Raw genomic sequence first — 23748 nt, forward strand, 5'->3', positions numbered from 1 at the left:
TTGATAGGATAAAGCTCCAAACAATAGCCTTCAGACTAAGTACTTTCGTTTGCAATTACTCAGAGTCTTTCACTCTCTTCATCGTAAACAGCCTTGGTTGAAAGAGGCGGGCGTAAAAAGTGACTGGAAACCAAAAGCATTCTTGCCTTCATAAGCATCCGCTGCCCAAAGAGTTACCGCAACCGTCTCATTCGTATGAAGAGCTTCAATGAGCAACCTGGTTACTAGTTTCCCCAGCTCTTTTACCGTCCCAAGGACCTGTGAAGGAGCCGGGTTGATCAGTAAGCTGTGACTTGGTTAACACTTGGAATTAATTTCTGCTCCTTACTAGAATCAGCGTCAAAGAGAAACAGCTGGAATGAGATATTGAAGGGAAAGGTCTTCATGAAGCAAGAGGAACTGAACAGCTTTCCCATGTACTATATCTGACAAAAAAATACCAACAAAAACAACATTTACATTTTCACTGTCAGATATTGACGATATTCAATGGAACCAATGGAATGACAAATACGTGACGCTTCTATAAAAATTATAAGCGCAGATAAATATTTTATTATATATGTACTGAGATTTACCCATTGAAAAGGCGCGAAATAAATTTGGTTCACAAGCTGGTCTAAGAACCCGACAGCCAATCAAATGGCGCGTATTGCTTTTTTCACGTGTGAGGAAAACGATACGTCCAATCAGGTGCTGCGTATCATGTTTTTTGACGTGTGAGCCGTAACAAGGTGATTTTCATTCAGCTGGCAGCATTTCACTTTGTTAAAGAAATCTTTGGCAAGTGTTGAAGCTTAAAAACATGAACGAGAAAAGGTTTGTTGATCACGATACTTCAGTCGAGGATTACGTGGAAAGTCTCGAAAACAGGAATACGAAAGAGAAAACGAAACGAGATGTGAAATTGCTGGAAACGTTTTTGAGAAACGAAAAGAACGACGAGCGAGAAGTGCAAGACATAGAGCCCGCAGAATTAAACAAGCACCTTGCGGAGTTTATTCGTTCTGTGAGACGTAAAGACGGAGAGGATTATGAGCCTTCAAGTTTAAGATGCCTTGTTTCAAGTATTGAAAGACATCTGAAGAAAAATAATTATACTAAGAGTATCATTAACGATAAAGAATTTGAATTGTTTAGAAAGTGTTTACAGGCTAAACAAAAAGAGCTGAAGAAAGCAGGCCGAGGCAACAAGGACAAAGCCGCTGTGGCTATCACGGACGAAGAAGTCGATATACTTCACGAAAACAATTTGCTTGGAGTTTGTTCTGCTGAATCATTGTTGAATACTGTTTGGCTGAACAACACCATTCATTTTGGAATGCGTGGTTGTCAAGAGCATAGGGATTTGTGCTGGGGAGATGTAAAGCTTTGTAAGGACGCACAAGGTAACGACTATCTAGTTTACAATGAAAGACAGACAAAAACAAGGTCTGGAGTAGACGCCTCAAACGTTCGAAAAGTTTCCCCGAAAATTTTTTCAACTGGTGATGAACGAGATCCTGTCGTGGCGTACAAAATTTACCGTGAAAAGCGACCGGAAAACATGATGGCTGACGATTCGCCATTCTACTTGGGAATAAACCACACGAAAACAGACGGCTCCAAAAAACACTGGTTCAAGTCGGCACCTATGGGTGTAAATAAATTAAACGCTTTGATGAAAACAATGGCTTCAAAAGCAAACATCAACAACGAGCGACTCACGAACCATAGTGCTCGTAAACACATGATTCAAAAACTTAATGACAGTGAAATTCCGCCAACGCATATAATGCAGTTAAGTGGGCACAAGAACGTGCAAAGCATAACAAACTATAGTAGCTTGAACCTAAATCAACAAAAAAACATATCAGGCATCTTAAGCCGAGCATCGTCGCAAACACAAGTAACTACTGCAACTAATGAAACTGCTGCTGCGAGCACTTGCACTAGTAAAACCCCGATGAGTTTTTTTGATGGAGCAGTAATAAGTGGAGGACAATTTACGATTTCCATTAATGCGCTTACTACCTCGCCGACCATTCAAACCAGGAGTTCCGTCACCGAAACCACCGAAAAAAGGTGGAAGAGAATCCGAATTGAGGAGTCCGACTCGGATTAAAGTTTAGAATTAATATTTTAACATTATTTGCTTGCTGTAATGTTAAATTTCTGGCAGAAATTCAAGTTTATGTTATAATCCTTGCATGAGTTTTTAACTTGAATTCATGTAACAGAGTTTTGTCTTGGTCTGTCATTAAAGACGATAAACAAGAATTAAAATCTCAGTATATATATAATAAACACAATACCACATGGAAAGTGCTTTGTACGGTATTTACGCACTCGTTGTTTTTGTATCAGAAATCTCACTCGTTCGCTGTGCTCACTCGTTCGATTTCTGATACGTCAACAACTCGTGCGTAAATACCGTACGCCCGCACTTTCCATGAAGTATTCTCTATAACCTAATATATAGATTTAGCCAGGGCTAAAAGCGAAGCTCCCATTAATAAATTTATATTTTAAATCAAACAATAACCTTGTAATCCACAAATCAGTTAACTTAAGGGCACATTCATGTGACTTTTGAGGGAAAGGATAAGTTATTTTAGAGTGAAACATCCTACATCGAGTTGATAGCCTAAATATACATGTATGTACACCCAAAAAATAGCAAACATCTTCTATCACATTCAAGAGCCATAATGGCTCTTGATCACCATAGATTAGGCCTCGAAAACAAATTCTTGGAAAACAAATCAGGCCGCATTTTTTTGCGTTCGACAGGTTTACTTTACAAATTCTTGCCAACAAATCTTAGGGTGTGTAAACCAACCTTTTATACTTTTTATACATCACATCTGAGGTGAAACAGTACTTTTTATCATACAGACCTCGGACAGAATACGGCATTTCACAATTTTTCAATGTACAGGACGATCAATCGTGGGTTTTTAGCGAAACCGTTCAAAAAATTTCCAAAATCACCCATACGGCCAGCCGGTTCTCATTTTTAGTGCGAGCTGTCAGTGTGGTCGAGTGTTTGAATGAACTTTAATGGAGATACGCTTCAACATAATAACGAATTTATTATCATTATTTTTTGTTATTTGATGGTTCCAGTTATAACGATGTGTAATCTTATAAAGCGTTTGATACGCGCGACGTTTCTAAGTACTCCTGCAAGCGATGTTCATGAACGATGAAAACAAACACCACGGACAAGCGATTAAAATTGCAAGAGAGACTACTAACAATCAATAAAAGAAATATGATTCGGTAAAACATTTGAGACAACAATTTTCATTCACGAAGACAACTATTAAAGTGTCTCTAAAAATCCTGAGTCTTTAAGATTAAAGCTTAAGCTTAAGTTTATTTTGTTTTACTTTCAGCCGGCCTCCCGGTGTTTGTTTTTTTTTTCAAAGATGAACTCCTTGAAGCAAGAAAATCACTCAAAGTTTTCTTTCTACAGCCAAATTTATAACTAAATATTCTTCGGAACGTTTTTTTTCTATTTGCCGTGAGAAAATATATCCGCCGAAGGCCTTTTAAAGTTCTGTAAGCTTATATCAAACCTGATACTAGATCAGATCATTGACTCAGATCTTAACAAACGTGCAAAAACTTGCCGCATAAACTGTGCTCGACTTCATGAAATTAGATATAACAAAAACAAACATCAAATAAAATAATTACTCAGGCTTACCATTCGAGATTCAGTTCCTGAAAGATATCAAGGAAGGCCATAGTTGCTCGAGACTTTTAAACCCTCTTACGCATTGAGCAAGGTGAAAGACGAAAGCGATGCCATCCGAAATCAGATTACCCAATTTTGACGAGCGACGCATTTCTCAACCAAAAACCCAATAAACAAACCAGCCATGGATAACAGAAGACTCTTGATAGCAGCTGTATTTCATTTTGTACATCCAGTGGAAAAAGACAGTTAAAAACATCACAAGTTGACACAAAACTCTGTCAGCTTTAGCTGTCAAAGTAAACAACTTTCAAGATGCTGCATAAATTTTCCGCATGAGCTCACCTGTCAAATTTTGACCAATCAGAGTACAAAAATTGGACGTAGAGCGTGACCAACGCGTGACCATGGTAAGAAAAGGTCTTCCCCGCCTTTATTTTTAAAAAAAAGTGGCTGAATTTTCGCGTCCGAGGTCAGTTTGAAATCAAAATCTTGACAGTGCGGGGCCATAGTGACATAAACACAACATATTTCATATGAATCATTGGAAAAAATAGACTTGAGCCTGCGATCATTTGAAACTGGTAATTTGTCAGCGGGAAACTTCAAAAAAGTACTCGACCTCGATGGGTCGACACTTGAGCCCGCAGTACGGTCAGGTGATACTGGTCAGCGGATATCCTGTTTTGACAGCTGTCAATTGATCACAACATTGATGTGCAATTAGTTTTCTATTGGGCTCCCAAACTAGCTAGAAAGTGTGAAAGTAAACATTGGTTTCCCTGTGGTGCGGACGGACGGTCGGGCGTACGGTCACGTGATTACCAAATTTTCTCGGATGGGTAGATTACCACATTTCCTTAGCTATGGGGCTCCGTCCACGCGCGCGCTTCGCGCGCGGGTGGAGCTCCGCTATTAGGACCTGGGAACGAGGTAATATGACAGCAAGGCTTAAACCTTCTAACAGAATCTACGACTGCGTGACAGCAAGACCTGGCCGTTCAGATCCGAGCTGGCTTGATAGTAAAGGCAGATTTCCACTGTCGCGTAAGCACTAAATTTTGCGGCAATGTATGAAGAGTCGCACGTAAACGTCAAAGATGAACCTCGCTCAACTTGGACGTTTAGGCGCGACCTTTCAGACATTACCTCAATTTTACTTACATACGTAAATTTTGCGCGAAAATGGAAATCCGCCCTTAATGATAGAAACCTACAGAGTGGAAGTTCGAGTTGTAAACGAAACCACGGCATTCAACGGTGGAAAAAATATTATATACTTACTGCATATGACTTTACTTGGGTTAACTTGCTGCCCGTGAAGAAAAGTCGCCAACTTTTTTATATCGACTCTAGCCTCTGCCATCTTGTCAGGATCACGGTTGTGGTGTTGCGAAGAATCGCCTTCTACAAAATTAATTCAAATAAACAATAAGCCGATTTTTAAAATCACTGGCAAATAAACTTACCTCGACTAAGGTACAGTAAAACGGGCAACAAAAAACATGCAACTTGTTTTTCAACATTGCTACAAAATGAGTTGAAGAGCGATGTTGCGCGTTTTACCATCCACATCAAACCTGTCTGGCAACAAATCAGGTTGTTAACAGGTTTCTTCTCGGATAAGGACGATAAACCGTAGGCCTCGTCTCACAAGCCCTTGCACATGTTATAAATCTGTGGGACGTTAAAGAACCCACACACTCTTCGTAAAGAGTAAGGCACGTAGTGCCCGGTGTAGTGGTCTATCTCACTTTCACACTCATGTATGGGGGCATCATTACTCATTCCTTCATTACTTGTAAACTGCGCCTTAAGCAGTCTGGCAAAAGTCCCCCAACCAGTGTTGTAAATTATCCCTGAAAAACCCTGAGGGGAGTGGATAATAAGATATTTACAATTTACAGTTTGAACGTGGGTGGTAAAACGCGCAACACCGCTATTCAACTCGTTTTTCAGCAACGTCGCAAAACAAGTTGAACGTTTTTGTTGCCCGTCAGTTTTACTAAGAGCGCCTAGTAAAACTGGTCAGAACTGGCTGATCGGACCTTTATTTTGACAACGAAATGGGCATTTTAGAGCGTTAAAGTTCTTCTACTGCTTTGCGTCTGATTTAAGAAGAGTTTGATCTGGCTGATCTGTCTTAACACAGGGGCACCCAACGTCCATTTTCGGAAAATATCTGTTCGGAAGACGATTAGAGATCTAGAATTTTCGGAACATTTGTTGTAAAATTTCTTGCTTGCCTGCCTCTCCTAGGATTTTCGAACATCTGAAAAATGGTATAATTGCCCATTTTTAACGGATTTTAACTCTTAAAACGGTAACCTATAATTTTTGGGAGCCTTTTTTCTCGCTGAAAATTTCGAAAAAGTAAGTTTTGATTTCTATAATTTCCGGATCACTAGACTTTCAGCTACGAAATCCGAACAGATGAAAAATGTTTAGGGGATAAAAAATATGCCTATGTCTACCGTTTATATACTAACATACGTTAAACAATGCTATGTTTAAGTGGTTTTGAACTATATTCTCGTTGGGTGCCCCTGTTAACAGTGGAATTCTTTCTGCGAACTTGGGAACTGGTCTGGCCTGGCCGACTATGGCAGGCCCCTTAAGACTTTTATTCCACGGGTACCAAAGGTATCAGTTTCAAAATATTCCCTGACTTTTCCCTAACACATTAGGATCATTATAAGTTTCTGGGAAACTGCCCACCTACCCCTCCCCTAAGCCAAAATTTTGCCCTAAGCTAAGTGAGAAGTAAGTGTTTTAAAATGTTGGCTTAGGGGAGGTGTAGGTAGGCAGTTTCCAAGCAACGTATAATACGTTTAAAGTAAAAATTTCTCCACCAAATATACACAAAATGTAAAATACAGTAGCAACCTCTAGCTTCTTATTACACGGTTTTTTTTTCCATTTTGCGTCCATTTGTTTGAATATAAAGTATCCGTATTTGCTTGAAAACGGACACTTTTTTCCGCCTTCCAAACCTCTGCGTCTACATGTTGCGTTTTTTTATCATTTTCGCTCGGCCACACGAAAACGCAATAATGAAAGAAAAACGGTTCGGTACAATCTTTGACTGGAGCATGCGCATTTACTGGTATCCAACACTGTGACGTACATGCAACCGTTTTCACAAACCCTTTGTTTTCACCCACTCACATGGAACAGCAAACGGCGTTTTCAAAAATTTTCTCTCCCCAGAAAAGTTTTTAAAAGATATGTTTTCGGTGACCGTTTTCAATAGATACGTGTGGACGGAAGGCCAAACTGGAGAAAAAAAATCTCCGTGTTTGAGCAAAAACGGATACGTGTAGACTGTCAGTACCGTTTTTAAACAAGACGACTTTACCGCCTCGGGCAAAAAACGGTCATTTCTGAAGGAAGGTGAGTGACGTTAGGATAGCCTGTGTGGTAGTCATTAATCGAGACAATTAGATAAATACTACAGTCAATCCTGTATCAAGCGGTCATTTGCCAAGTCTCGACACCTGAATTACTTCCCTTTATTACAGTAAAAATGATCTGTATTAAGCGGTCGCGGTCACCTCTTCCGAGGTCTCAAAGAGTTATTTTTTATGTCTTCACTTGCACGGTGTACGGCATTTAATTTTCTTTTTCTTCCCTACGTTTCACAAGCAGAGGTAGAAACAAATGGAAGTCAGTTTATCATGAGATAGATATTTCGCTCTTTCACCATTTTCATTTTCTTGGATAACTCTTAAGTTTATCAAACCGGTATTAAGCGGTTAAACTGTAATACGCGGCTAATAAGCCCCCAACGGTGACCGCTTAATATTAATTGAAGGTACACAATTCCATATAGATTAAGTTTTTTTCTGCAACATACCCCAAGTAGGCGTGTCCAGGTGCTTGAAATGGGTCTTAACTGTTACCGAGTCAGTCTCAATTCCAAGAGTCATATAACCATTCTGATTGGCGGACAGTATCTACCAATGAAAAACAGTTTTAAAACAATTCAGCAAATTCTATTTGGAGGGTAGGATTATTGCGGTACGCGTAAGGAAAAAAGTAGGGTAAATTATAAATTAAGAGCGGTTATAAATTGATACAAGTCAGTAAGAAATACAAACGCTAACCAGAAAATTGCTGAGGTTCTTCATTCTCTCAGTTACATTTTTTACCACTTTCATTGATGGCATGTAGATGCTTACCTAAAAAACAACAAACACTGAGTAAGCATAACAATGAGAAAAAACAAAGAACAAATAAAACCTCTTTGGTTGCACTGTTGCGTAGTACTGTTTATTGCTTAGCATTTAACACAGGGAAATTTTATTGCTTGTCTACACTTCTTCTTTGACCACACACTATGCACAAAGGAACACAGGGATACAAAATGACTGGTAATAAAGCGCTCTATAGGGAGGGTAGCCTGTGTTGCAGGGGGGTCATCAGAGGGGGAGGTAGGAAAGGAAAGTACTTTACCCATTCATGTTTTTCTTTTCCTCCCCATCCTCCCCATCCCCACTTTTGCACCCGCTATGCAGGCTAAAGGAGGGGAAATGGTGAAACCTAGCAACACTATTTCTTGTGTGAGAGCCCAAAATAATCATGGAGTCGTCATGGAGCCAACTCAAAGATGCGATACTGAATACTCACATCAAAATCAGGCATGGCTGGTTCTTCATATTCTTCCCAGTTCCTCTGAGGAATAACACCAACTGGTACATCATGTATCACACTTCGTGTGTGACTGGTAAGGGATGGCTGAAAAATAACAATCCAGTCAGAAACATGAGGGTAGTTAAAATATCTACTGTCAAATGATAGTGTGCTTCCTACTTGGCTAGATTCTCCTAGAAGACTAAATGTTTCTTCCCTATGAAACAAAAGAGAATTTCAAATACGATCAACAGTCAGTAAGGACCTTATTCTTTTCATAGTCCCCTGACTCAAATTACACTAGTCTTTTTAGACCACTTTCATTTTGTATTACTTCAAATTCATGGTTGTCAGTAAGTAATCTACTTGCATTTTATTGACAGCCTTATCGGCATCCAATTACTGTATGTACAAGTACACTGAATGAATAGCTGTCAAATTGCAATGCCGGTTTTATAACAGCTTGCATTTACTTTAGAAAGCCAATTTTCAGGTGACTGTCTAAAATTATTTTCATAAATGTTGCAATTAGCTACATGTATAATGTTTTGTATGGTAAAGTTTCTTGATTGCAGGGTATGCAGTCCTGTCACTTTTTTCAAAGTAACATATTATGGTATTTTTCTCCTTTAAACTCATCACCAATAGATGAGCATGGGCGTTGGTGCCTTCGAAGTTGGTGGAGCCGGGCAATGCTCTAGCATGAGGAGGAGGTATCCATGGCAACCCTGCGAGCGGCCCCCACCAGGCACCGTCACACTGAACAATTCAGTGGAATACTTACCAACCCAATACTTACCTAGCCCACACCAAGAGGGAGGGAGGGATGGGAAAAACCAAAGCACAAACTGGCAGGCAAACAGCAAGCAATTGAAACAACACTTTGCGAAGAACTGCAAGCAAGCAACTGCGTATATAAGTCACGAGGTGCCCCTGCTGGATACATCGGGCCACCCCTAATATAGCTGGGGAAACCGCTGACCAGCATTGCTTCGAGGTTAACTTTGCCTAAATTACATTTAGCCACATTTATTAAAACCACCATAAAATAACTAATTATCACGAGTTTTACAACTTAAAAATTGTTAAATCCACGATTCACTTTATGGCCTTTCAACCTGTGATAATTTTTAGGGTCATATATCCCACTTTAACTTTGGCATGACAGGGCTAAAAAAAACTTGAATTCCAGCTTGTCCTTTGAGCAATCAGCACTCACATTTTGCTTCATTGGGGCCACTTCTTACATGTCTTAGTTAATGATTTTGTTAAAGGATGACATGCCTAGATTTTTTTTTTTGCCTAAATTTTACGCTGAATTTAATTTTGACCTGTAATGTATAAATCAGTCACAAAGAAAATGAGTTCTTTGTCTCGGAATCTAGCATTTGAGTTTTGTAACAAAATTTATTGTTGCAATGATGGTCATACACTACAAGTTGTCAATGTATTATGGAGCTTACCAAAGTAATCTCAAATGTCAGGCATGGGGTATGTTTCTTTGCCAGCTTTATTTTCACTGCTTGTGCACTGGCAGCTGATTTCATTGCCCTTGTGAGATTTTCTGGCATTAACTCAAGATATATGTTGTTGGTTTCATCTTTCCCTTCAATGCGGTACTCATCAAAGAAATTACTCTGAAATCAAAAACAAATGAAGAACATTCTTTAAAATCATTTACATATTAAGAACATTGTCAAACACAACGGGGAACCATGCTGAGCAGAAACAGCCTGAACTTTATTACCTGAGTGACAGAGCACTTTTCATTCTGTTCCCCAACACAAATGTACATCCAATCATTAATAGCAATTAAAGAACTACCAAAAATGCATGTTTCATTTAAATATTCAGGCTATATGGACTGGGTAGCTCAATTTGTTGAGACAAAAACTTCTAAAAAGTACATGTAACCCTGCATTTCAACCTGGCAAGACCAACTGTTAGTTACTCAACCTCTCGCCTCTGCAGAGGCTCCCACTGGATATCCCAATAAAAATAGCCTTGGTCCCTACAACACAAGGAGGCCTCTGCTGAGGAGGAGAGAGGTACTTAACCCTTTAAGTATTAACCCTTTAAGTCCCAGTAGTGACCAACAGCAATTTTCTCCTAACAATGTCCATACATTGTCAAGAGATAAGGTTGTGAGAATATAAAAAATGATCATGAAAGAGAAAACGCCTTGATGTTTTATTAAATTCTCTCAACTAATTCTTAAAGGAAATGTATGGAGATCAGTTTGGAGAATTTGTATGTTGATATTGGGGCTTAAAGGGTTAAGGGGGACCAGCAGTAACTTCGTCTCAACAATACCAATACATCATCAAGAGGAAAGGTTCAAAAATGCTCTGATCATTTTTCACATTCCAGGATTGTCAAAAGTAGACAGCTGCTGGCAAAAACCACTGCCTACTTCGTTAGTATCGGCCAGCTACTCCGTTTGGCATTTTTTTTACAGATGACGTTTATTAAATAAAATATCCCTCGACTGGCTGCTTAAACAAATCAGTCGTCTACTTCAAAACTTTCTGACAACCCTGCACATTCTCCCCACTGATTCCTCATTGAAGGTAATTTGTGTGGAGATAAGTCTGGAGATTTTAAATGTGGATACTGACGATTAAAGGCCTGCAGTAAAATACTGAGTAGACAGCGGAGACTTTATAACACATTTGCAGAACAAATGTGTTCTTAAAATTGGCTATTTTTTCTGTTATTGTGGGTAGGGTGGGTGGAAGGGTTCAACATCAATGTGGATGGGATGCAAGAAGATCTAAATGCAGTCCACAGATTTGACAGAAAACTAAAATTCTACTTGTGGTATGCGTCCCATAGGACGCAAAGATTGATTGATCAATCTGAAGATGTTTTTGTAGAACATCCTGTTTGTGTGATTTCTGTGGCTGTTCTTGTGCTGTTGTTAAACAATGCTTACGGTCTGTCTTTCTTTTGGTCTTTGTTGTGCTTTACAAAAGAAAGAGTGTATTTTTACTTCAGTAAAGTGTAATACTAAGTTAGGAGTCTGTTTTCAGATTAACTGTGTGGTTACAACTGGGACTCAATGATTCTGGACTGGGACTCATGATTTTTTCACAAGATGAGTCCCAGGACTCACCATAACTATTTGTGACAAAATCACCGGAAAGGTATACAAAAAGGGGTACCTTTTCTCTCAAAAATGGTCTACAGCTATTTTGAGAAAGGTTGTCGGAAAAAATGTGCACGTGACAATCCCAAAAGGTAATATGGGATATGATCAATACACTGTTCCTGACGACTGTAGCTGTCAGCTGCCTACTTTTGTTACTTTCCTTTAGCACTCGCAAACACATTTCCATGGCCTTTTGTGCCATTCTTTCAAATTTCTTTGAAAAAAAGAGAACTCAAAACCACCCACAATGCCTTTCAGGATTGTCGCGTGCACTTTTCCTGACAACCTTTCTCGAAATAGCTGTATAATATAAGCCTAAGGGTAAGGGGTTGGACCTCCTAACTGCACAAAGTTTAACATAAAGCAAGCAAAGTTGGACAGGATCAGATAAATCCCTATAACCTATAACTCACAAAATGACATACATAGTTTATCAATAGCTATTAACCTGTGTTAATTCACACCAGATTGACACTCCTCCAACAGCAGCATTGTCAGTCAGAATAAAGTACAACTTTGTTGGTGTCAGTCGTAGGGCACACATCTTTGCCATGCGGGATATGGTTCCTAGCACCCCTGTAGCACCAAAAATAGATACGTATGGTACGATAATGTTAATAGATCTTGTTCAATGCATACAGCAAAATCATAATCCTCTGATTTCAATGACAAGGTCAGCATTCATCTTTTACTGAACAGATGTAAAGTTTCCACTTTCACATTATTCTTTTACCACCAGAGCTTAAGACCACACTCTCATATTGCTAGTATAGTGACCTCATACAAAAAGTTCTTCAGTCTGTCTTCAACAGACAAGTCATTAAACATTTTAAGGTACAAAAATGTACCTAGTTGATTGCACAATGCTAACTGATACCTCTGAATCCACAAACAGGCAAAATGAAGAGAATCTTTTAATCTGATTGGCTACCCAAGACCCATCTTGCCCATTCAAGATTTCCCACATTGGTCTTGCAAGACAAAGTTCTCCTTTTAGCCATCTTTGACCAAGTTTGTTCAGTCAATCTGACTGGATATTAACCTTGATATTTTTTGCCCTTTTATCGACCTCGACTTCAACCTGGTCCATAAAAACACAAAAAAGGACTTGACCGATATCCAGCCATCTTGACCTCCTGCTTGTTCAATAACGCAGATGAACATATATTATAGCAATCTACATTTTTGGGAGTATTTTTACTAAGTTCTGAGTTCATTGCCTTTGTGTAGATAAAGAATGTATGCATGTGTGATCACAAAGTTTGAAAGAGCACTTTTTCACTCTCCAGATGATAACTATAAAAATACGTGGTGTGAAATGAGACGAAAAGAAAACAAAGCAAATAAAGGTTGCATTTTACAATGCAGGGTAAATCCTACAAGAGACATGTGATTTTTGTCTTAACAATATATCAATACGTATTCAAGAGGATAATGTAAAAAAGAATGCAATATTGTTAAATTATTCTAGTACAAGGTTTTTGACGGATGAAAATTGAAGCCTACTCAATTTTCTGATGGATTCCGTCTTAAGTCCTCCAATTCAAGGCAGGTAGAAACTCCTCAAGCACCAAATTTACATACTTACCAGACATTATTACACAAAAGGCATTGTTTTCCCTTGATCTGGTTGGAGTTTTCTACCTGCTCCCTACCCCCATCCTAGATTCCCTTTACAAAATCCACTTCATCAGGCCTCAATCACCCTGCCTAGCTTATAAAAAGCGGTAAAGAAGGCTAAATAATGTGTACTAGACCAATGTAGGGAAAACCAAATATTACATTATTTTTGCATATTTTTGATGTACAGTGAATGATGTTTAATTTCAAACATATTTTTAAATAATCTTTTCCATTTAAAGTTTCACAGTGACTTTTCTTTTTCTTTCAGCTCTGCGCAAAAACTAATAGTTTCAAAAAATTCTTGTCAAGACTGAAGCTTTGAGATAAAAAGCTTCAGAACAACAGTCCATACAAAATTCAAAATTGAAGTCTTCAAATGGTTACATGGATTGCATGAATACAACAATTGCTGCTGACAGAAATAATTTTAAAGTAACATTCCAAGTAGCATTTTGAGGTCCTATTAGACCGAATTTTGAATACGATCATGTGGCATTTTGAGAAGTAAGATATCTAACTGACGGTGTTTTACCCATCTTTATGTCATTTGCAGCCATTTAATCTGGTTTTATGTTGCTGTTTCAAGGCCTTGTCACTTGTTGGAATTTTACCCAAACGGGGCCTCCAAGATTGTATAGTTTTAGGACAGTCCAATACAGTAGTTGTAACTTTCAAGGTTTTTTTTACCAGCTTTCCTGGACACACACCTGCCCAGAGGGAATGGGCACGAACGAGTCTCAAAGATCCCATGCAAGGTGCCATCCTTTGCCAATCCCACAACGCGTGAAGGTTGGCCACACAACTAAGGTCAATCTCCCCTACTCTTTTCAAACAGTAATGTGGGTTCTTTTACATCCCACAAGAACAGATCAGTGAAAGTGCTGTGAGATGGGACCTATGGTTTTTCATGCTTATCTGAGAAGACTAGAACGTCTTACCATTTGAAGTTGTCATTACAAAGGCAACACCTTCTTCTTGGTTAGTTAAAGACCCTGAGTGTTTGTCCAGCTAGGGTTTGAACCCGTGACCTCCCGCTCAGAAGACCGGCACTCTCCCAACTGAGCTAACCAAGTGACAATTTTAAAAGGTTTTAAGGTTGGCCCTTTTTGGATGGACTATTCTAAAGCCATTGTTTAGACGACAGATTGGTTATGGAAATTACCCTATTCAAGCTTTCTTTTCGCAGCTGCATAAGTTGCATAATTAACTGTGATGATCTTCTCTGCATTTAAGTAATTTCTGAATAAGGTATAAAGTCGATAACTTTTACAATGTGCAAAAGTCTATCTTAATTACACAAGTGGCAAACTCTGCTAATTTCTTCGAATTCCTCCTCACTTGGCAAGTTGTGCGTAGATGGTACAAGTGTCACAGGAAATCCATCAAACAATTTGAGCAATAAATTGTGTTGACACTATTGACATGTTCACGTATTATGTCAATATTCCTTCTGGAATGCAGTGACTTTTTGGGCAGCAAAGTGTCAAGTGGATGTTAAGAAGGGGGTGGGTGGGAGGGGGGCGGGGTTAAGCGGGGAAAAGGTGAATATGTCGATGACCCCCTAACTAGAGTGACAATCTTCCCTGCTTTCATTTCTTCATCCGGTCCCACAGTTCAAATAATATCTGACATTCGAAAATCGTTCAGTTGAAAGTCTAAAAATCTCATGCATTCTGATGTATTATTAGCAGAAAAAACATTCCCATTAATGCTATACTTTACTTTTTTATGGGATTTGCGAGAGTAGAAAATCTTGTCTTACGCAATTAGCTTACTGATATGTACAGTATGTGGTCCTTGGTCCGCGGAAGTCCGCGATGCCCTTGGTCCGCGTCTTTTCCGAAAATGATAAAATACTTCGTCGAGAAAAAAAATACGTTGAATAATGAAAGATATCGTGATTTACTGATTAGCATTCTTTCATATGACGAAGTTTCAGCTTTCTTGCTGCGGGTGAAGACGCGAAATTAAAGTTTGTTGACAGGTAGGTTAATTTGTCTTTCTTGAAGTGTGGATTTTTGCGGCACCGTAAATTACATGGTCATGTTTACTTAGCCTGCAAATGACTAAAACGCAACGGGAAGACTTGCCTTTTTGCAGAACAGGTTTTCAGATCAACTTATTTCTGCTGTTGGAAGCATATTGCTGTAGACTCTGAATTTTTTGTTTTAGCGACTCTTGAAAAATATCACCAGATTTCGCTAAGCGGTCCTTGGTCCGCGACCTATCACCTTGGTTGAATAAAACTTCCCAAAGTAAAAAGCGACGGCCTTTGTTTTCGAAAAATGTTTTGAAAATCGTCCCTATACATGTCTACAAGTTCTCTTTTTTTAATACCTCGAATACATACAGAGTTTTTGGTAATTATTTTCGACCGCGCTAAAAACCGCTCGTCGACGCTCGTGTGGGAGACTCGAGGATACTGTTGTCTGAAGTCTTTGAAAGAAAAGCAGATTATTTTATGCTCACAACATTTTCCGAAAAAAACTTTAGCTTAATTGCATCAAGAAAAGAAGAAAATACAAGAAATACTGCGAAAATCACGTTTTCGAGTGGAAACTATAACATTTTTACGTTTTTATCGTGCTGCTTACCTGAGACGCGGACCAAGGACCAGATTCGCGGACCAAGGACCATCGAAAACGGTCGCCTTTTTGCGAATTCCAAGCAAAATATTTATGTCTGGAACTTGAAACTTCAGGATTATCGACAGGAACATAAAAGCTATCTTCAGGGAGTATTTCAGCTCGTTACGTGAAGATTCGGGTAAGATATTCAAGTTAATGACTTTTACACGCGGACCAAGGACCACACACTGTACTCCCGAAGTTACTTTTACCCGGATAAACATTAAAGAAAAAGTCAAACTACTTACGCGTGAAATGTTGGATGCAATTGATGTCCACAATCTTCGCTCGAAACCGCATGTTGGCAGGTTTATCAGAGGGTTTATGGAGAAAAAGTCACAAATCACTCAAAACTACCGCCATTTTGAAAATACCCACAATACATCAGGTACGTCTAGCTCGACCCAATTTTGGTCGAGGCACAGGCAGACCACCCTCTGTCTGGGCAACGATCTTTTGTTATTTATAGAAGAAATACATGTGAACAATACGGTGGCTATAATTTGTTCCAAAATGCAGAATTTAAAGCAAATTTTTCAATAAAAGTTTGAAGAAAAACTGAGTCATGAGTCAAAGAAGCCAAGAAAATGAAATGTTTTAAAAGACTAATTTTTAAACAATTTGTCCAAGTCGCTGGTCTTTGTGGCCCAAAGTTTCTGAGTTATTTGCCGAAACGTCGAGAGACGTTTCACGTACCTTTGTAGAGCTTTGTGTGGAGACGCCATATTGGTGCACCGTTTTGGTGCACCAATATGGCCGCCCGAAATCAACAAAACATCTGGAGTTCACTTTTTCTATAAAAGCTCTTTCTTTTCACTCGAGAACTAGCATACGTGCGAATAAACATATCTTCTAATTCGGATTCTAATACCTGAAATGGTTATACTGCTGAAAATCAAGAGGAGAGACTTTTTTCAACGAGACAGCATTCCTATTTTGGTGTCACGCACTGTGAATACTCGGAAGTTCAAATTGTTGTATTTTCGAAATGAAACATGCTACAGGAATGGAAACTTATACAAAGATTTACTTTTTGTTTATCTTCAACCTAGTATAAATAAGAATTCGTAAAACCTCGCTACTTTGACTGTACAATTTGATGACGTCACTATGAAAACCATCTACACAAACTTAACTTTGATTTAGCCTGCGAGCAAGCTTTCCTATTTGGGCGAGTTAAAAGAGTCTCGCTCGCGCGTTCTCGCGAGGCTCGCTTCGCTTGCCCAAAAAGGAGAGCTTGTTCGCAGGCTAACTTTGATTCTGCCGTTGTGCAGGATTTAATTAGTTAGCGGTAGTGACCCGTGTAGCATTTAAGTTCAGGTAAGTAAATACCTTGTCTGATTTTAAGGTCTCAATACGACTAAAATTATACCAAGCGAGTATTTCGACAATATTTCCCTCTACTAACTGATTTGAACATTTTGGTTTATCGCAAAATCAGTTGAAAGGAATCATGTTAAACCGAACAGAAACGCCGAAATACAATCTGAAACCGTTACAACTCTGACTAGGGTTTAAATGTCCAAGTAACTGAGGATTAATATTCCAAGCGTCGAAACTTGCTTTTTGATGCGCTTTCCTGGTATCAAAATACCCTTCAGATTATGGTCTCTCCACGGGGTGCCTTTGGAATGCCGCCAGAAATATTTTAACACAAAAACCAGCAAAGGATATGCTTCAAAACAGTACTTGTTTCATATTGAAATTTCATACATCAGCTGGGTTTTTACGATGGGGAAGTTAGGTTAAATTTGCCATTTTTGAAAAGTGCTGAAACCGTGTTCCTTCCTGCAGCCGGCTAAACGGTTTATTTAAAGTTAATTGCTGAATCATGAAGTAAAAGTGTGTGTCTGTTTTGTAATTGATTTCATTTAGAGATATTATCCAGTTATTATGTACCTGCGCGAAGAAAATGCTCAATTTTCGCTAATTTCATACTCGAAAGAGCGTCGATTTAGCAGTTTTTCAAACTTTGCCTGATTCCTGGAAAACAGAATAAAAAGCTGTTACAAGTTTTAACGTGACTTTTGAAATTAGCGTACTATGGAGATTATTTAGGCAAAATATGAAGAAATTCAAAAATTCACGACTGTCAACCGATTTTCGAAAATTATAGACATTGGCTGATAAATAGGAAAACTGACTGCTGCAATAGATAGAAGCCCAGCGTAATGAGAACATCAGTCCCCGTTTATTTATACAAATACAAACACTTAGGTACTGCAAAGGCAGTGAAGCAGGAACAACGAATGTAACAAGCTCTACTTAAAGTTGTTTGATCGATAATGTAATACAAATGATATCGTGTCTGCTGCCCGTCAGGAAAAACTCCCTTAGACTACGAGCAGTCTCTCTTTTTTCTGTAGTCCGTCGAGCAAAACGCGAGACACGCGAATGTTTTCTTCTCGGGCTGCCGCCCTCGTTTCTCGCGTGTCGCGGATTCGCCGCTCCCGCGCACGTGCATTGCTCTCACTAAATCTGAAGAAAAAGAGAGACTGCTCGCATTCTAAAACCCCCTTAGCTAAGGAGGAAAACTGAACCCTCCTGAAAGCAGAACCTCGAGGTAGAGAGGTTGAACTAGAATAGGAAGTTTTGAATACATCAACGACGAACTACAATCAATTCAAATGACACAAACGCATTCAATCAGGCAGCGATGTCAGCTTTATAGAATGATCACCTTAGTAAAATCCCGCCCTTTATACTTGAGTCTCCGTGACAGTTGTCAATAAGTTGGAACCGTGAAAACAATGGTAGTCTTTACACTAGTTCAAGTTCAAGTTCAAGTTCATTTATTCACACTTATTCAATTACAATACAACAACAATAAGGAATAAAAAAGAAGAAATAAAAATACAGAGCTAACTATACATCGAATTAAACATAACAAAGGAAAAGAGTGTGTAGCAGCCAAAGGAGCCAAGCTTTCGAGTTGGCTACTACCACATAGCGGTTACAAGTGGGTGGAGGTTATACAGTACTACTACTACTACTAATAATAAAACTATTTAGATTAAATAATTAAATAAATAGAACTAAGTAGCAGATTAGAGTTATTCAAGATGCCTGACTATCAAGTAGAAAGAGCTTATATTCTTTTTTAAAACTATTCAAGGGGAGACACTTAATTTTTGTAGGTGTTGCTTCCCAGGTCTGTGATGCCACTACACTAAACCTTGCAAGGCCATAATTAGTTCTGGAAAACGGTCTGCACAGGTTTTGATTAGTGGCATACCTAGTATTATAATTATGGACAGCTGAAGCCGGTTGAACTAAGTCATACAGGGCAGGAGGTGTATCCTTTTTTTGATATTGAATTTTATGCACAAGAGCGCCAATTTTTAATTTAAAGATATTCTCTAACTTTAAGATTTCTAATAGTGTAAAGTACGGTGTGGGACTTTCTCGATTTTTTGTAAGTCCTTGCTTAAGAAATGCGTACGGTACATTTTCTGTTTCCTTTTTATCGATTTTAGGATACCCTTAGTGAGCCATGGCTTATTAAGTTGCCTTTGCTTGCTTTAGCTAGGCAGCCTGATAGGGATAGGCGCATGTTTGTCCACAATTTTTCAGTGTGTTGATTGCCTCCTGTACCTTTTCATTTAGATTCTTTTCTGGGTTGAGGATTTCGTACCAATCAATCAATTTTATATCATCTAAGTATAGATCTTTATTAAATTTGGAGTAGTCTCATCCTCGGAGACCCAGGGGCAGATAGTGGGGCGAGGGAGAGTCTAAACGGGAGGAAAAATATGGCGCGAAGAAAATAAAGAACGACGAGAGGAGCCCCTGGGGACAATGTCTTACCAGACCAGTTCCAAACGGTCGCCGCCGTTCTGCCTTCTGGTTGGGCAGAAAAACACACAAGTTTTCTGGCACCAATCAGAAGTCAGAACGGCGGCGACCGTTTGGAACTGGTCTGGTAAGACATTGTCCCCAGGGGCTCCTCTCGTCGTTCTTTATTTTCTTCGCGCCATATTTTTCCTCCCGTTTAGACTCTCTCTCGCCCCCACTATCTGCCCCTGGGTCTCCGAGGATGGATTATTCCGTGTAGGCTGGGTTCTGACTAAGCAGAAAATCGGAAGGTGATCTGTTATATCAACTATTAGGATTCCTGGTGAAAAATTTTGTAAAGAATTTGTATTTATATGGTCAATGAGTGTTGCTGCGTGATCAGTAAGCCTCGTAGGTTTAGTAATGATCGGCAAGATGTTATTGGCATAAAGCATATCTAAAAACTCTTCAGTTTGAGCATGTGCATTGAATTTCAGGAAATTTATATTCATATCTCCAAAGATGTAAATTTTCGTGTCCACTGGGATTAATTTTTTTGATTATATCATTTAGTTGGTTGCGAAACTGTTCTAAATTACATGTGGGATGCTTGTAGATACAACCTATTATGATCTTCTTTTTACCTTCACCAGCATCAATTTCTGCCCAGCAGGATTCAACTAGCGCTACATCAAATTTAATGTCAGTCCTAGGTACAGCTTTAAGAGCTAGAGCCTCAATAAGCTAAGAAATATTTCAAGACAAGTAAATTTTAAATTCTTCAAGTTAAAGAAAAATTAAGGTTCACAAACAACCTATCTTTTTTACTTCAGGTTTACTTAAGCCTATTTTCTCACGCAACACAATTAAGATTCATTGACATGCTTCACCTTTCTCAAAGCTTAGAAACCACAAGTTCGCCAAGTCGGTTTTAAGGATGGTTTTCAAGTTACTTGAAATTTTCTTGAATCGTTTCAACTTTCCGACTTTTTAATAAGAAGCAAAGTAAAGTTACTTGAGATTTTACTTAGGCCTTCACACACGCATTTTTGGTTAAGTAAAACTTAGCAGCTCTTAATTCTTACTTAACAGCCTAGTGTAAAGACAACCATTATGTTGTTGACTTTAATGTTTATTCTTGAGTCACCTGCTTTGTTCTTGGTTTTCCCTAAAAAGGGTTTGAAGGTGCTGTAAAACCTTCCAGGGTCGGTTCTCAGTTCATTAGATATTTCTTTTCAGCACTTCTTAATCGCTCTTCGTCTCTGAGGTGGCGATGTTTTTGTATTTGGTCTTCAATCTCCACAGAGTTATCCGTTTGGGTTTACCTCGGTGTAAAAACCTGTGAAGTTCTTCTTTGTTTTCTAGCTATTATTTTCCTTGGCTCTATTGTGCTCACTTCTCAGTGGCACGTAAATATAATCATTGGAAAGCTTTGTTTAAAGATGTAATGGACAGTTACATGCCAATTAAAACAATGATAGTCTTTGCACTAGAGCCTAAATAAGCTAAGAAATATTTCAAGACAAGTAAATTTTAAATTCTCCAATTAAAAGAAAGCTTCACACACACCATAATTAACATAATTAACATAATTAAGATTGATTGACATGCTTCGCCTTTCTCAAAGCTTAGAAACCGCACGTTTTTAAGGATGGTTTTCAAGTCACTTGAAACTTTCTTGAATCGTTTCAACGTTCCGACTTTAATGAGATGCAAAGTAAAGTTACTTGAGATTTTACCTAGGCCCGTTTCAAACGTTGTGCAACTGCCGTGCCGAACTCAATTGATGGAATTAAATTTGACTTCAGCACAGCGGTAGCGCGACGTTTGAAACCAAGTCGTGCTACTGCCGTGTAGCACGGCAAGCGTTGCCGTGCTACACGGCAGTAGCTCGACTTGGTTTCAAACGTCGTGCTACCGCCGTGCCGAACTCAATTCATAAGTTACAAATGTATTAGAATACATTTAAAAGTTTGCTGAACCGTTTCTTTATTATTGTGTTTTGTTTTCGGCAACAGCCGTTCTATTCGACTGAATTAAGTTCGACGTCTGAAACCAATTTAAGTCGTACTAGTGTCGTGCTGCAGTCGAGAATACAGTCGAGCCAGCTTAGCACGGCAGTAGCACGACTTTTGAAACAGGACTTAGGCCTTCACACACAGACTACACACGCATTTTTGGTTCTGTTAAACCTAGTAGCTCTTAAGTCTTACTTAACAGCCTAGTGTAAAGACAACCAATGAAGTTCAAAGGTAAATACGTGCCATACATTGTATTTGTATTTATTTGCCACACAAAACTCGATTACAATTACAAAAAGATACAAAAAAAATGTAGGAAGAAATGGCGATGATGCTCAAAGGAAATTATAAAGCTTATGTTAATTAGGCCTCCTCAATTAGAGCGGTTTTCATTGAGTGTCGAAAAGTAATTGGTTTTGCACTTTCTACACGATGCGATTGGCTTAAAAGATTCGCGCCACCTTTTCATCCAATCAGAAGTAAAACCAAAGCCAATTGTGACGCGCTCGCATGCATTTTCCCGCGCTTTGCGTCAGCCACATGTAATTACTTCGAGTTTTGATTGGTTCAATGTATTGTCTGTGTCCTATGTGATTGGCCAGAGTAATTACTGTGGTTTTGGTTTTACGACACTCAAACGAAAACCACTCTAAAATTTTTCCAAGATGGCATAAAAATTACGACGGCGGATACAAAATATTATCAGATGGAAAACTAAAATAAAAATCAATATTAAGGATGTTTACACATGTTGAATATTAAACAGCTTTTTCGTAAGATTTTTGTTGGATTATACTAATAATTATTACAAATAAATGCCTTAAGTGCTCTTGTAAAGGAACAAGACGCTTAAAGTCGTTTCCGTGGGATGCGTTGGTCTATGGAAGCATAATGGCGTTCTATCTAGGTTAATGGAACAAAGCAAAACAAAACTTCCGCTTGCTTTATCCAGGGTCGAACCCAGGGTTACAAAGTTCGATAAAGTTCCAATGTTTTAATCCAAGATGAAAGTTTAATATTCCAAGATGCTCTTGATACGGTTAAATTTACCGTGGGAGTGCCACAGGCATCCCACGGAAAAAGGGGAGGAAGCGTTGACGATGTTGGTGTTAACGGTGTTATAAAATTTGGGTCCTTGATAAAATACCGAAACGTGACGGAACAGTGGAGGAATGCAATAAAGATAAAGCGTAATATGCAAAAACAAAACGTAGGACTCATCCTCTGTGTAAAAACCTGTGAAACTCACGAGTTACCTAAAAGCCAAGGAAAATGATAGCTAGAAATCACGGAAAAACTTCACAGGATTTTACACCGAGGTAAACCCGTTAAATGCTTCTGTGTCCAGGTGTTTAATACTCCTGAATGATGTTATTTTAGACTTATGCTAACTAACTTTCTCTCCCATTAAACTGTATATCATGTGATGGTCACTTATTTCTGGGTTAAATACTCCACAACTCTTGAATAATTCAGGGTTTGTAGTAAGAATGACATCAATTAGCGTCGATGGGTGGTTTGTAACTCGCGTTGGTTCCGGCCATAAGCCAGTAAGCTCAAAAAGGCGGAGAATTCTATTGCATGTTAATTCAGACTTATCTAGAAAGAGCGAGCTTTTGCTCGAAAGAAATAGAGCGTGAGGTTATCATCATCAAAACAATCTAATAAGTTAAGAGTATTGCTCGAATAAGGGAACAAAGCACAGAAAAGTTGTGTGCTCCAGTTTATTCCAAAGGTACGTAAAGTTATAAACCACGTTACTTTAATTTCTGTAATGATCGTCCTAAGAACTTCCCTGTTAGTGCTCATTAAGTGTAACTTGGTGAGATACGGTATATAGAATGGAGCAGGGTTCGTACTCTTTTGTATAAGTCTTCCAGTCTTTTTACGCATGTTTGCGTGGCTCACGAGAAAACTTCACAGGCTTTTACACCGGGGTAAACCCGTCAAATGCTTCCGTGTCCAGGTGTTGGCTATAACTTTCTTCCCCATTAAACCGTATATCATGTGATGGTCACTTATTTCTGGGTTAAATACTCCACATTTCTTGAATAATTCAGGGTTTTTAGTAAGAATGACACAATTAGCGTCGATGAGTTGTTTGTAACGCGCGTTGGTTCCGGCCATAAGCCAGTAAACTCAAAAAGGCGGCGAATTCTATTGCATGTTAATTCAGACTTATCTAGAAAGAGCGAGCTTTTGTTCGAAAGAAATAAAGCGCGAAGTTATCATCAT

At 38.8% G+C, this 23748-nt stretch overlaps 1 protein-coding gene across 1 annotated transcript; it reads right to left on the reverse strand.

Moving 5' to 3' along the window:
* Positions 1–202: 202 nt before the first annotated feature.
* Positions 203–16093, reverse strand: LOC140931179 (checkpoint protein HUS1-like). Its single transcript, XM_073380935.1, has 8 exons — positions 15967–16093; positions 11917–12044; positions 9781–9954; positions 8315–8422; positions 7792–7866; positions 7542–7641; positions 4970–5092; positions 203–425 (listed from the first exon to the last, which is right to left on the reverse strand). Exons 1-8 carry the CDS (start codon positions 16016–16018, stop codon positions 340–342), a joined length of 846 nt encoding a protein of 281 aa, XP_073237036.1. The 5' UTR covers positions 16019–16093; the 3' UTR covers positions 203–339.
* Positions 16094–23748: the final 7655 nt, after the last annotated feature.

The sequence above is a fragment of the Porites lutea genome, chromosome 3 (genome assembly GCF_958299795.1).
Source record: "Porites lutea chromosome 3, jaPorLute2.1, whole genome shotgun sequence".
Classification (NCBI taxonomy): Eukaryota; Metazoa; Cnidaria; class Anthozoa; order Scleractinia; family Poritidae; genus Porites; species Porites lutea.